Genomic DNA, 15,000 nt, shown 5'->3' with positions numbered 1-15,000 from the left:
AACAAAAAAAAAAAACGGTTGAAAATATTTTAAATTATTTTCTGAAACATTTTAAATACACAAATATTGTATGGGAGACTCTGGCACAAAACATGTTAACCCATGTTAACCCCCAGATCTACAAGCTCGTATCGCGCCACCGAGTGGCGCGATACGAGCTTGTAGGTCTGCTATTTTTTGAAAAATCGAAGAACGACTGACATTTTTTAGAATCTGATCTCAGGTCAGAATGGGTTCATCAGACCCAGTGTTTGTCCGGCGGAAACCTCGTATGAATCTGATCTCAGGTCAGAATGGGTTGTTAAAGGAGGGTTTTTTACTTCCTTGACATGAAAATGTTTGAAAACTACTGATTTCAATAACATCAGGAAGCAATCGCAAATAATCAAAGTGCACTTTAGAAACAAGCCCAAGCCAAAAACTACCCCAAAGTCGCTTTTAATAATAATAAGCAAGCATGCGGCAACACTGACTCAGAAACATACCCGGCTATTCCTCTGAACCAGGAAGGGGATGGAATGCATGATGTTGGACTTTGTGTTCACCGCGTTGACAGGCTGGGGGATGTTCAGAAATGTAAGGTGTGTGTTCCTACATGAATGCACGAGGGGTGAGTGAGTCATTCATACTACAGTATGTGCAAAAGGTTGCTGGTGTACCATGCTTGTAGTCAGGCCCGGCGCGAGGATGAAATGACAGAGGGGGCAATCGGGGGCAGGTATTGGACATGAAGACAATGCGCTACATTTGCATATCTATAGAGGGCGGAGGCGCACGATTTCGTTGGCTTCCTTCCTTTCAATGCCTGGAAATGTACCATTGTTTTGTCTGTAACTATTTGATCTAAGGGGGCAAAGAGGTTGATTTAGGGGGGCAAACACCCCCTTTGCCCCCTCGTGGCGCCGGGCCTGCTTGTAGTACTGACTCGACTCTGACATCTCATTTTATACGCTATTATACGCCCGTCCTGGCAATCATGTAAAACATTTCCAACCAACGCTCTTGTGATTTAACGCAATTCAACGATCACCTATTGCCGACACTTTTTGTCTGTGCATGTTATGTGTGCAATGCATATAGACGCCTTATCAGATGACGTCACACTGATAAGTACCAGCGGGCGGCAATGGCTGGGGGGGTAGACCGCATGGGAACCGCATGGTTCCCAGTTCGAACCCTGTGGGCTCCCCCAGAGTTGGTGTCGAAGTGTCCTTGAGCAAGACTCTGAACCTCTAATTGCTCCCTATGTGCAGGTTGGGGCCTTGCATGGTTTCCGCCACCATCGGTGTGTGAATGGGTGAATGTTATGCACAATCTCTGCATGTAAAGTGCCTTGGATAAAGGCGCTATCCACCTTTTTCCTGTAACCCATGAGTCTTTGCGTTTGTGTGTGCATAAGTTCCTCTTTCTCTTGCTGTTTTGCAAGAGAAACAATTAAGTGGCCAGGTCTATGAAAACGAGCACAAATGAAAATAGCTGATCTACAAGCTCACAGTGACACATTGTTGTACATCTGTTATTTAAAAACACATTGAGAACTAGAAAAAGTGCCCTACTGGGCACAGGTCTCCACCAGGATGAGCAGATGTGAAGAATTCCAGGCAAAGGTTTTTCCTTGGCCTCTAGGGAGTTGGCATAGAAAGTTATCCACAGATCCGTGCAGTTAGAGGTAAAAACACTTTTGGGCCAGTTATAGCGCCACCTTGAGGCTGAGTTGAAATTGTTCATGTGGCATTTCGTCCTCGGCCTAGTGGGAATGTGGGTGCACAATTTCACGGAAATCTCGCGATGTGTTCATGATTTGCAGCATTTTGTTTGAAACTGAGCACTCCTGTGAACTTTGGAAGCCAATCTTAACCAATCAGGATGGAGTCTGAGAAATCTGAAAGAGCTGTTTGGTTGAATGGCTCTAGAGAGACTGTGTACCAATTTGCGTGATGTTTGGACAAAATCTGTAGGTGTACTGTGCAAAAACTTGTTTTGCACAAAGCGGCCTCCTGGTGGCGCTATAACAGGCCGTTCTGGAAAGTTTGGGGCAGAGGTTCATGGTTGGCATCCAGGGAGTGTGTGTGCAAAATTTGGCATCGACCGGGTTAACGGTGGCTGAGATTAGCTGGTCACGGACGGACACACGGACACACGGACACACGGACGGACGGAGTGCAAAACATACTCTCCCCATGCCTTCGGCTGGTGGAGACAATAAATCAAAATATTTTGTATTTGTATTTCATATTACATATTACATATATGTTCCTTGGCGTGAAGAAATGTGGGAACCACTGGTTTAAACAACATTAGGAAACAAGGCCAAATAAGCAACTACTGTACACTTTAGAATCAAGCCCAAATCATGGGCAAAGCAGACATGGCAACACTGCCCGAAGGACGCCAAGCACCCGCACAAGGAGCCCCAGTACCTCGGCAGGGAAAAAGGTGAATATAAATGGACCATTTACCATTTACCACCAGCGTGCGCGTGCATGCCGGCAGCACATGAACCCCGCCTCTCATAAGATGCAATGGTAAAGTTGTTAAACTGCACTCATGTGTAAAAATACCGTTATGCTGTTTTTCTCCAAAGTGTGACGGAAGAATGATTAGGATTTTTTATTGTGATCTCTCACCCTTGAAATATATATAATCCTTGGTTTATGTTGTGTGAACAATAATAGCAATTCAAAGCAGATCGTCCTCAAAACCACACCTGCAGTCGCTGTCATAAGAACGCAGGGAGCGCTCATTATCACGGCAGCAGAGCTTGCTCGTCCACACGCAGCCCCATCAAGTACATTTTGAAATGTTATGCTCCGTCCCTCGAAGGTGTCGCGCACGCAGACTAGCAGTCCTCTAAACTCGCAACAGCCACATCCGTCACGCCAGTGGCGTGCACAGACATTTAGAGGGGCAGGTGCTCAAGTGAAAAAAAAGGGCACCTTGTGCAGCACATTTTGGGCCGGGAACCCATTTTGGTGCTTTAGCTATTGAAAAATAGCAGATCTACAAGCTCATAGCGCGCCACCGAGTGGCGCGCTACGAGCTTGTAGGTCTGCTATTTTTCCTAAATCGAAGAACCACTGACATAGAAACATATATGCTTTAGATTGTGGGGGCCTAAATAATATAGTAGAAGCGTTTTTTTTATCAAGATTTGATCAATGTCACCGCATGGTCCACACACTACAAATTAAGAAAAAAATAAAAGTTTTTTTTTTTTTTTTTTTTTTTTAAGAGCAAAATTGCCAAAAGGGCCCCCTAGTGTCTATCTGTGCATGCCACTGCGTCATGCGATGTGAGCTTGTATATCAGCTGTTCTCTGCGCGCAATACTGTTGCGCAATGAAGTAAGAACTGTTCGGCTTGTATAGTATAACACATACCGGTTACCGCTTACAGTCGTACAGTTCCACATGACATTCCATTCCAAAGCACTCTTATTTTGTGATGATCTCTTTTGGCTGTACACTGCTATTGATCTCGTCAACTCTGTGCACTTTCACACCGGGCAGTGGATAAGTGTGTGTGTGTGTGTGTGTGTGTGTGTCTGTGTGCGTGCTTGCTCTTGTGCAAGTGCCGCGTGGGTGGTCTTATTGTGCTAAAAGCCAAAGAAATGGAGCGGGTCAGGGCAAATGTGCCAGTAATTATTGGCGTACGTCTGCTTTTCTTGCTGCTGCCTGCCTGCACGCCATCAGACAATGAGGCCTTCTACTATATATACATGCTGGTTCAGCTCTCGCCTCTCCATCTCTTTATACTGTAGAGCTAGCTGCAAGCAACTCTACGTTTTTATTTATTACATTTAATAATCGAAGAACGACTGACATTTCTAGAATCTGATCTCAGGTCAGAATGGGTTAATCAGACCAGTGTGTTGTCCGGTGGAAACCTGGTATGAATCTGATCTCAGGTCAGAATGGGTTAAGTGAAAAAATGTGAGTACTTTTTCCACCACTGCACTGCCCTAGAAGGATGACAAATCCAAAAAGATGTCCAGCTAGTGGCTTCAGTTCTGCCAAGGCCTCTGATCATAGACGCTTGATGGTATAAACCTCCAATGGGATCAGTGCTTGCTTCATCACAGGTCTCAGATTTGTGTTGGTACACTTTGAGTCGGTACACGGTGTTGCAGTTCAATGCGTCCCTGCAGGGGAGAGCCCAAAGGCAGAGTAAATGAATGCAGCATATGAAGCTAGCAGAACTAAAAGGTCAGTTTGTCAGCTCAGATGTTGTGGGAAAGGGAAACGAGACACTCACACGCACGCACGCACACACACACACACACACACACACACACATACACACACACACACACACGAATGTGTAATTTCCAGTAAGTATTCACAAACAATCTCATGAACAACAGCTGTAAAAGAAAATGTTTCATCTCAAGGTATTGTTTACCAACGCAAATGTTACATCAATGAATGTTAAACGAATGATTTGTCAGTTAGCTAAACATGTATATGGGCCTTTAACACTTTAGCTTTCTTTTTTTTATTAAAATTAGTTTTTGCCTTTATTTTACAAGGAAGTTATTTGAAACCAAATATCTCCTTTTTGGCAGCTTGGGGGGGGGGGGGGGGTAGATTAGAGGTTAGGGGTGTGTTTACAGTATGTGGTTTCAGAGACACACACACACACACACACACACACACACACACACACACACACACACACACACAGGACGGTTTCTGCCATGTCACTGAAGTAGCACTTCTGAAAACTAAGGAAACTGAAAATAAGGAAATTGAACAACCACCTGCTACTCGTCTGTTGGTTCCGTTAAGTTGCTAGTAATATTTATTATTGCTAGCTACTGAGATCTGATCCTTCGTTTGAGCATCAAGTTAAACACTGTTTGCTGTTCTTAGTAGAGCGTCTTTTCTGAATGAAGATTGTTAGTTTTCCTTCCTGGAAAAGTGATTTTCTTGTGTCATTTGAAACGGACAGGAAGACATGAGCAGCCGAAAGGTTATAACAGCAGTCAATCTCACACTTTTAAAGCGAATGCATATAAAGCTAGTTAGTTTGACTAGGGTTGAGAACCCCTGGTTTACATCACGTGCCTACAGTATTCTGCAGAATAGCGGTGGCACTTATTTGCTTTTGTATAAATTCAATAGTACTGTAATCTATACTTGCTTGAAATGCCGTAATTTCACTTTTACAATATTGCGTTTATATTGGCTCTGCTTTGTTCATGTTTATGTGACAAATGCGTTGTTTGGATACAATTGTATCACAATTCAGTGACTGTGAACTCCTTGATCACAGAGCTACAGTATATAAGGTCTTACTAAAGTTCAACATCACTTTTTTTCCTAAAACATGTTAGCATTTTCTTTACTTAACCCATTCTGAACGGGCACCCATTTTGGTGTCGGCATCATGTTATGCTTTAGCTATTGAAAAATAGCAGATCTACAAGCTCATATCGCGCCACCGAGTGGCGCGATACGAGCTTGTAGGTCTGCTATTTTTTGAAAAATCGAAGAACGACTGACATTTTTAGAATCTGATCTCAGGTCAAAATGCGTTCATCAGACCAGTGTGTGTCCGGTGGAAACCTCGTATGAATCTGATCTCAGGTCAGAATGGGTTAAATGGTATAATTTTACCTTTCTCTTTCTCGTTTTTTCTACAGAAAATAACAACTCATTTTGAGTGATGTCTCCTTTCCTGGCGCGTAGCGGCCGCTCCCTGATGTGGCAGCCTCGGGTTTAGAGCGCCATGTCGGAGCCTCTGGAGCCCAGCGAGGAGATGCTGGCATGGCTGACCACCCTGCACCTGCCCCAGTATGCCCTCTGTTTCCAGCTCGGGGGCTACCAGGCCCTGGGAGACTGCAAGGACCTCACAGACGAGCGCCTCCTCGGCCTCCGCGTCTTCCCCACAGGCCACCGCAGGCGCATCCTCCGGGGTTTGGAAGTGCTCGGGTTGGTCGGAGGAGAGGAGGTTCAGGAGGAGGACGAGGAGGTGGCGGTGGTGGTGGGGAAAGAGGAGCAAAGAAGGGCCACGCGGAAACCTGTGACGCGTCCGAGACATGTCTTCCCGAAGGATGGGACTACTAGGGCGACGTCGTGCCAACGTCCCCAGCCAAAAGAGACGAGGGAGTCCGACGCCTTGGATGGGAGTCAGTCGTTGCCTCCGGGAGTAGGACTGACCGATGGCGTCTCAGGCGGGGCCTCCCTTGACCCACCCCAGCCGGCGCCGCGGGACCCACGTAACATCCACGGGCTCTCCTCGGCCTCCTTATCAACCAGCAGGGACCCCCGTAACATCCACAGGCACTCCTCGGCCTCCTTATCGACCAGCAGCAGCGATTCCCTCTCCGTCTCCCCTCGTTCTGAAGTGCCTTCCTCCGACTGGGACGTTTCCTCCGATGACCCCTCGTTTTCTAGCACAGACTCCGCCCCGTGTCCGCCGGTCGACGTCCCGCTCACGGCCTCGTCCTCCGCCGCCAACGACGACGACCCCCCCGGGGTCTTCCAGGGGCAAATGGTGGACAACAGCATTTACGAGGGAGGGGGCGCCAGCTTCAAGGCTCACAAGGGCCCGCGGCCCACCCGCTCCTACCGTCTCCGGCATCGGCCAGTCCCTGCCATCCCGAAACAGATCACACTGCCACCTCAGGACTGGTACGTTACCACTTTGACAGGTGCCCATGTATGCGTTAACCCATTCTGACCGGGCACCCATTTTGGTGTCGGCATCATGTTATGCTTTAGCTATTGAAAAATAGCAGATCTACAAGCTCATATCGCGCCACCGAGTGGCGCGATACGAGCTTGTAGGTCTGCTATTTTTGAAAAATCGAAGAGCGACTGACATTTCTAGAATCTGATCTCAGGTCAGAATGGGTTCATCAGACCAGTGTGTGTCCAGTGGAAAACCTCGTATGAATCTGATCTCAGGTCAGAATGGGTTAAGTGAAGTCACAGTTCTCTGTTTCAGCCAATCTGCAGCAATTCATGCTAATGGGGGTATAGCATGAATGGGGTCGGGGTAGGGCTACAATACTTACTTCAATAATGAGCTGATTTCTCTTCATACTCAGGAGTTCACCACCGGCGCTAGTGCTAACAACCAGCCCCCAACACCAGCCCAGCTCCCTGCAGGGTCCACCTGGGGCCAACGTCGTCCACATACAAAAAGGTACAAAAAAGTTTTTTTTTATTATTTTTTTGCTTCATCTCTGCGATGAATATTTTATTTGGCCAGTGGAGTCAGCAGTGCTGCTGTTCGCCCCCGGATGACAGAATGGAGGGTTGTGTGTGTGTGTGTGTGTGTGTGTGTGTGTGTGTGGCTAGGTGGCTAGGTGGGGAGGAGAAGTGGGAGGGTGGTATAGGGGTGGCTGCTCTGCTCTGCGGGGGAAAGTGTTGGTGCTGCTTTTTGCGTGCGAGTATCCCACACGGGAATATGGGCTTTCTTTCACTTTCTGCTGTCCCGACACGCACAACCAACGTTTTTAGAAATGCTTTTACTCTTCTTCACAATCCACAATCTTGTCGTATACACACTGAGATCTTTTTTGTAATGTTTGGACCCTTATGTATTTATTGGTCTGTACATAGGGGTGTGTGTCACTGTCTCTGTCCAGGCAGTTGGCTAAGATGATGCAAGATGATGTGTGTTAAACAGATAGTTTTTCCTCTCATCGCAGCAAAGCTTTGTCTGTATCAGCCATTTGGAACCTGAGGCACGCTGCCCTCGCACCCACTGGTGAGTCCTGAGGATATTGCAAGTGGGTCCCCAAATAATTGACAATACACAATACAAAACGGTGTTTTCTCTTTAAAACATTTTTAAAAAAGCATTTCACCGATGAATAGGAACTTAAAGTTACCACCACCGATCCACGCCACCACAACACAGTCGATTTGGTCATGAAAATTAACATTACCCGAAAACTAAGAAAACGCAAATATCACTGCTGCTGTTTATTAATTAGTTAAATCTTCACTAGAAACAAACTGTATCAAATATGACTGACTGATGTTCGTAAACGATACAGAGACACCTCCCGACAATATCGCAGAGACAGTGATTGCGAACGCAGTGAGCACTAACTATGAGAGCCTGGTCTGTCTGTCTGTCTGTGTGTGTGTGTGTCTTTGTGTGTGTCTGTCCCGCTGTGACACCACCCGCCCGCCACCAGAGGGCACAGCTGTATCACACAAAACACACACAGGCACGCACTCACACACACACACACACACATACACACACACACACACACACACACACACACACACACACACACACACACACACACACACAACTTAACTTAAAAAAAAACTTAACTTAAAAAAAACTTTAAAAACACTTAACTTCAAAAAACTTAACTTAAAAATAAAATCTTAAAAACTTAAAAAAACACAAAAAAACTTAACTTAAAAAAAAACTTTAAAAACACTTAACTTCAAAAAACTTAACTTAAAAATAAAATCTTAAAAAAACACAAAAAAGAGAACTTTAAAAAAAGTATGTAATTTATTCTAATTGTTGTTATTGCCATTTACGAGCTGCGTTCGCTTCCCGCGTTTGCGCGTCTTACTTGTTTATATATATATTCGTCTTTATACTTGTCTTAAACAAAAGAATACTGCAGTGTAGAAATACTCACTCACTCACACGTTGTACGACGAAGAATAAATCAGGCATCACTGGCTGCGCTTCACTCACTGTGGGAGATGTCTTTTGTTGGCCGATCATCATGTATGGACTATACCAAAAATAACAAGTTTACCTCAGCGTTTGGGTTGGGAGTCGGGACAAGTTCTGTGTCTGCTGTCTGCGTGCATGACTGCGTCATCACGCAGACAGATGCGCGCTCCAGTGAAATTGTAGGCTACGGCTGAAATGATATTAAGGCCTGTTTAGGGTGTGTTTTAGCGGTGGTTTTGCCTGGAAGGCTCTATGGTGACACTCACTCTTGAACGAAGTTGAACTGTGAGAAAGTGACAGTCACACACGCCCTGAAATGAAACGCGTTCAGAATACCGTTCCTCAAGTAGAAATACAGTCTACAGTTCAGTTCACCCAAAATATGAACCGGTGCGTGAACGGTCGTTCTTTGAACAACACTCATGCTCCCCACCCCTTCCTGTACCCAGGGGTGGCCTTAGGAATCTGGAGGCCCGTTTCAAGACCAAATATGAGGCCCCCGTATATATACCTAATGACATAATTATTCTGTTCATACAGCCGTATTGATACAAACAGTTTTGACTGTTCAATTACGCGTGCAGCCATTACTCTCGATAATTACGCACCAACAACACCTCTCCTCATCCAGTCGTCCCTTCACGATAAAGTGTCTCCCCTTTACCTCCCAATGCCGCACATTTTACCCAAGTTATTAACAGGAAATAGGTGTCACTTAACATTGTGGGAGAGAGCAAGGCAGCGCGGTCAGTCGGAGCTTGGAGGCCCCCCTGAGGGTGGAGGCCCGTTTCAATTGAAACTGGTGAAACATAGCAAAGGCCTCCTACGCTATGCCTGTACCTCATGGTTTGTATCCTGAAGGTCGAACCAATAGATGGTGATAAATGACGAGCAACTCCAGTTCCCACTAAAGTCTATATCTGTTAGAGGCCGCTGCTACGGAGTGGAAGCCATTCTGTCATCAAGCAAACAGACCCATTCAGTCATTCAGGACTATACCAAGCTCAATACATGCCCCATGTGCCCCCGCGGTAATGGGCTTGCCGTCTGAGTTCACTGTGTGGGAGTCAGTGCAGGGTGCACATGTGTTTTATTTATGTGTCCGTGCATTCACTCATGAACACAAACATGACACAAACATGACACAAACATGACACAAACATGACGCAAACATGACCACACACACCTTCAGTGAAGGTGTGTGGTCATGGTTGTGTTTCAAAAGCTAAAGTTTGCATGTACAGGATGTCTATATCTCTGCGCGCGCGTGTGTGTGAATGTGTGTGTGTGTGTGTGTGTGTGTGTGTGTAGCCCTGGGGCAGTGTCTTCTGGACCTCACCATCCTCAGGAGATGCTGGTGTCATTTTTCACAGTGACAGGCTGTGGCCCACGCAGGACGGCCCCCAGGTCTCCAGACTAATAGTGTCTGGGCTGAGCCTCTCTCTCTCTCTCTCTCTTCCACCGACCACCGAACATGCGGTCCCTACAGGGGGGGGGGCGGACAGAGGAGGAATATAGCCTTGGCACAGACTCAGCTCTGTCTATCTGAGATAGAGAGAGAGATAGAGCGAGATGGGACTGATGCTAAAACAAATGCGTTTAATTAGTTTACTGCAGAGATGGATTAAGGGTCAGTTCTGTTACTTTTTAAGATCAATGAAGAGGCTTAATCAAAGGTCACTGTGTAGCGTTCCCGGAGCAGCTTTTCGATTTGTAACTGCAACTTTGGCGCTTTTAAAGGAGAATTCCATGCTAGAATGCTTTCTTATCTTTCTTACCTTTCTTTGTAGTTGTTACGTCCCCACCAAAGAGGTCCAGGTGTTTTTTTGTGCAAAAACTTCGTATTGGCTATTTTCCCTACCATAAGACCTCAATGAATTGCATTGCATTGAATGGGAATTGAATGGGGCTATGGGGTGTTATGCTAGTTCGCTTATTTCCATCGAAAGAAGTAGTAAAGTGTGCCGCTTGGGGTATTATTTACATTATGAAGAGAGGATATATACAAAGAAATTATAATTTTGAGCGATGGAAATAAGCGAATTAGCACAACACCCCATAGCCCCATTCAATTCCCATTCAATTCAATGCAATTCATGTAGGGCTCATGGTAGGGGAAACAGCCAATAAGGAGCTTTTGCACAGAATAACACCTGGACCTCTTTGGTGGGGACGTAACAACTACAAAGAAAGGTAAGAAAGCCTTTTAGTATGGAATTCTCCTTTAACACCCCATGTCTTTTCATGCACTTGTGTAGGCCAGTGTTGTGCCCCAGTGTTTCTTGTGCTGTACCTCCTCAAATACAAACTGTCCTTTTGCATATTGTGTGTGTGTGTCCCGTCCGTCCCGTCCCCCCCGTCCGTCCGTCCCCCCTTTGTAGCTCCACTACAAAGACGGCTGACTCCCATTGTTCCCTACGGAGAGACCTTGTACAACCACCACCACGACCGCATTCTGGTGAGACAGCATCCGCTTTCAGGGCAAGACACACACGCACACACACACACACACACACACACACACACACACACACACACACACACACACACACACACACACACACACACACACACACACACACACACACACACACTCAGGCGGAGGAGGCAGCCCAACTGAAGAGGGACGGCACTTCATTCAACATCACTTACATTTCAGATGCTATCCTTACACTAAATATAACCCCCCCCCTCCTCCTCATTGTTCCCTTGTCGTGACACAGACACGGGGCAGAGTGGACGATCTGCCCAGTGTCAGCCCCCCCCCCCCCCCCCCCCCCCCACCCCAGGGTTAATAGAAATGTCACTGATGGTCCAGCATGGCCGCTAAGTAACCTATCCCGCCCGCTAGCACAATAACGGGTCCTGAGTGAATGATGGGCCGCCGGCCCGGCCATTCACTGCTAATGCCATTTCGTCTCCGCCTTACAGGGCAGAGGACCAGAAGAACCACCGACGAAAGAGTCCCAGGGGAACACCAAGACCAAGAAGTTGAGGTACAGTATGTGGTGGTGATATGTACAGTATATGCGTATCTGTTGTGCCTGCCACTGTACTACACTGCCAGCTGCGATGTCTACAAATAGCAATATTTCAAACACTCGGAGTAGAGAGAAAAGAGGCAACACAACGTGCCAGTTTGAGTCTCTGAGCGTGAGCAGTACGGAAAGAATACATTATGTGCATTCAGTATGCTACATGGTCAATGGTAATGGTTTAAAGTATTTTAATGGTCTTTTAATGGTGGTAAAGTAGTGTTTAGCCACTCTGTAGGCGTTCCCTTTCAGTCAGGTTTAGTGTTACTATACTACATTTTTGAGTGGTGCTAGCCACTCCTATAGACAGCTATGTGTGTCTGTCGCCATGTGTCCGAGTACGGGAAAAGCGTTTGTTGACCACAGTCCAAGTGTCACTGTTGCGCAGCCTAACACACACACACACACACACACACACACACACACACACACACACACACACACACACACACACAGGCCTAGAGGAGTTACAGAAGAAGAACGTATTTGCACCTACTGTGATATAAATGATATTGAGAATGAGTTCCATTTTCTTTTCTATTGCCCGTTGTATCATGAGCTACGTCAAAAGTTATTTAACAGATGTAAAAATATAGATCTGATGTGGTTAAGTGATGCAGAGCGACTAAGATGGCTTTTCGAACAAAATATATTTGCATTAGCACAAAATAATAGAGAAAGCTTGGGACATACGGACAAAGAAAATGTGATGTATTTTATTTTATTTTATGATAATGCTTATTTCTGTTTTTGTTTTGATCAAATACTTTGTGTAACTTCTGTGTGGGAAGTGAACGTGATATTGTTTATTTATGTTGTTGGTGTCTTATAATCCCGTAAGGGATGGGTCTGAATGACAAGACACGGAAATAAAAATTCATTCATTCATTCATTCATTCAATTAATTAATTAATTAATTAATTCACACACACACACACACACACACACACACACACACACACACACACACACACACACACAGGCCTGTACAGTACGTACAGCCCAAGTACAGTACAGCACCACTCGGTTCAGACGGGTCTGATGTTAAACACATAATAATATCGATATATGAATGGTGTGCATTCTCCTCTTCTCGACTCTGGAGCTGACAGGAACATGTTGCCTCTCACTAGTCACTCACATGCAGTCCTCGACTCATCGATAGTCTCGTTTCTCTACCTGAACATCGTTTGTGGGCTGTGGTGTCACAGTGTCACAGATTTGCATGTCTTCCCACAGTCTTTTTCTGCCGGGGTCTTGTCACAGTATTATAGTTTTTTGGGTCAGTGTAAGGGCACAGGCACGCACACACGCACGCATGCATGCATGCACGCACGCACGCACGCACACACAAGAAACAGACACATCCCATGCGGCGCATTGACTTTGCAAACTCCACTGGCCCATACTGTTTCAACTTGTCATTTTTTTTGGTAAACAATCACTTTAAAAGTTGTCCGGCCAGTATGAGAGACACTGTACTGTTACTTTACAGCATGGGCGACCTTGAAATGCTATGGCAAAATTCTGAGTCTGCACACTTACTTCCCCAGACACCCCCAAACATCACCCATAAATCATCTGTACTTGACTTGTTCAGAAATGCCAGTTTTAGAGCACAGCAGTGTTGTTAAAGTAACTACTGTATAAGTACTGGAGTACTGTACTATTGACCACAGGGACTTTTTCCTTTTTGGACTGAGTGCTTTTTTGGACTGTACTCTGTTGCTGTTTTCTACATTCTGTCTAACCCATTCTGACCGGGCACCCATTTTGGTGTCAGCATCATGTTATGCTTTAGCTATTTAAAAATAGCAGATCTACAAGCTCATATCGCGCCACCGAGTGGCGCGCTACGAGCTTGTAGGTCTGCTATTTTTTTTTAAATCGAAGAACGACTGACATTTCTAGAATCTGATCTCAGGTCAGAATGGGTTCATCGGACACAGTGTGTGTCCGGCGGAAACCTCGTATGAATCTGATCTCAGGTCAGAATGGGCTAATAAACTCAATCTATTTTGTGCACAGGAAGAAGCTACTTCAACCCAAAGAGTCGGCGAAGGGAAAAGGCGAGGCCAACGGCGACAAGGACAGGGTTCCGGCCGTGCCGCCACGTGCCCCCGTGCTGCCCCCCCTCGACCCCCCCGGCCAAGACGACGACGACTACTACTCCACGGTGGAGGAGTGCGCCGCCAGTTTGCGCCTCGCCAGTCGCCGGGGCGTGGCCAAAACCTCCGCCGCGGCGTCGGAACCTCTCGCTCGCAGCTCGCCAGCTGCTGCTGCTGCTGCTGCTGCTGCTGGTGGTGGTGGTGGTGGTGCCTCGCAGGCAGTGCGGGTAAATGTACTCAGATGTTGTACTTTACGTAAAAGTATCAATACTGCAATGTAGATGTACTCTGTTACAAGTAGAAGACCCGTCTTGAACGTATGCTCAAGTATCGGCATGAAAATGTGCTTAAAGTACTAAAAGGAAAAGTACTCCTATTGCAGAATGTCCCATTTCACGTTAAGTTAAAAATGTGTGCAAAATGTTTTGCTCTAGAATTGTGAGCTTGTAGATCTGCTATTTTCAAATCGCTGAAATGGCCCTATATATACGTTTTCTAATCAAAATGTAAATCTCCAAAGTAACTAGTAATTAAAGTTTTCGAATAGTAAAAAAATGTGGCTCTGAGATGTAGTGGAGTAGAAAGTAAAAGTATTGTAAAAATGGAAAATAACTAAGTAAAGTACTATACCTCAAAAGTGTACTTAAGTCCAGTGCTGTACTTTAAGTAAATGTACTTAGTTGTTTTCCACCACTGCCTCGTGAAGGGTGAAGCCGGGAGGACTAAGGAGGAGGAGGAGGAGGAGGAGGGCGAGCTCTACTCGGTGCCTGCGGACGCTCTGGGGACTCCGGCGGTCGCACGCGGCGCCGTGGCGGCGCCCGTCACCTCGGACATCTCGCCTTACGCCTGCTTCTACGGAGCCCCCAAAGAGCGGCGGGTCAAAGCTGGCTGGCTGGACAAGCTGTCTCCTCAAGGGTATGGACGTAATTACGTATATGTCACCACGCCTCCCCCCCAAGGGCATTTTGTTCTTGTCCCCCCGTCGAGGTTCCAGTCCGTTAAGCATGGGCAGAGACTAAGATGGCCGATGTGATTTTCAGTTTTGTGATTTTCAACTCTCGTCTGATTTTATGATACACCCATTCATTTCAGTGTCCAACGTACAGCACTCTACAACGCGCACGCACGCACACACACACACACACACACACACACGCACACGCACACGCACGCACGCACGCACGCACGCACACT

General features: G+C 46.3%; 1 protein-coding gene across 1 annotated transcript in view; it reads left to right on the top strand.

The window, feature by feature from the left end:
- LOC310876148 (uncharacterized protein) overlaps positions 1-15,000 on the top strand; it is a gene marked incomplete at its 3' end in the record, with an annotated part of 23,766 nt that overhangs the window by 2,530 nt on the left and 6,236 nt on the right. The window contains exons 2-7 of the mRNA XM_083789593.1: positions 5,644-6,634; positions 7,054-7,151; positions 11,045-11,121; positions 11,595-11,659; positions 13,727-14,033; positions 14,513-14,721. Of these exons, the coding sequence (XP_083645719.1) occupies positions 5,730-6,634; positions 7,054-7,151; positions 11,045-11,121; positions 11,595-11,659; positions 13,727-14,033; positions 14,513-14,721 (1,661 nt within the window). The 5' untranslated portion in view covers positions 5,644-5,729. The remainder of the gene's footprint in view (positions 1-5,643; positions 6,635-7,053; positions 7,152-11,044; positions 11,122-11,594; positions 11,660-13,726; positions 14,034-14,512; positions 14,722-15,000) is intronic.

Source organism: Protomyctophum parallelum (genome assembly GCF_964188405.1).
Source record: "Protomyctophum parallelum genome assembly, chromosome: 18".
In the NCBI taxonomy this organism is placed as follows: Eukaryota; Metazoa; Chordata; class Actinopteri; order Myctophiformes; family Myctophidae; genus Protomyctophum; species Protomyctophum parallelum.
Note: the sequence above shows the minus strand (reverse complement) of the source record. Positions and strands in the feature narration are given on the sequence as shown.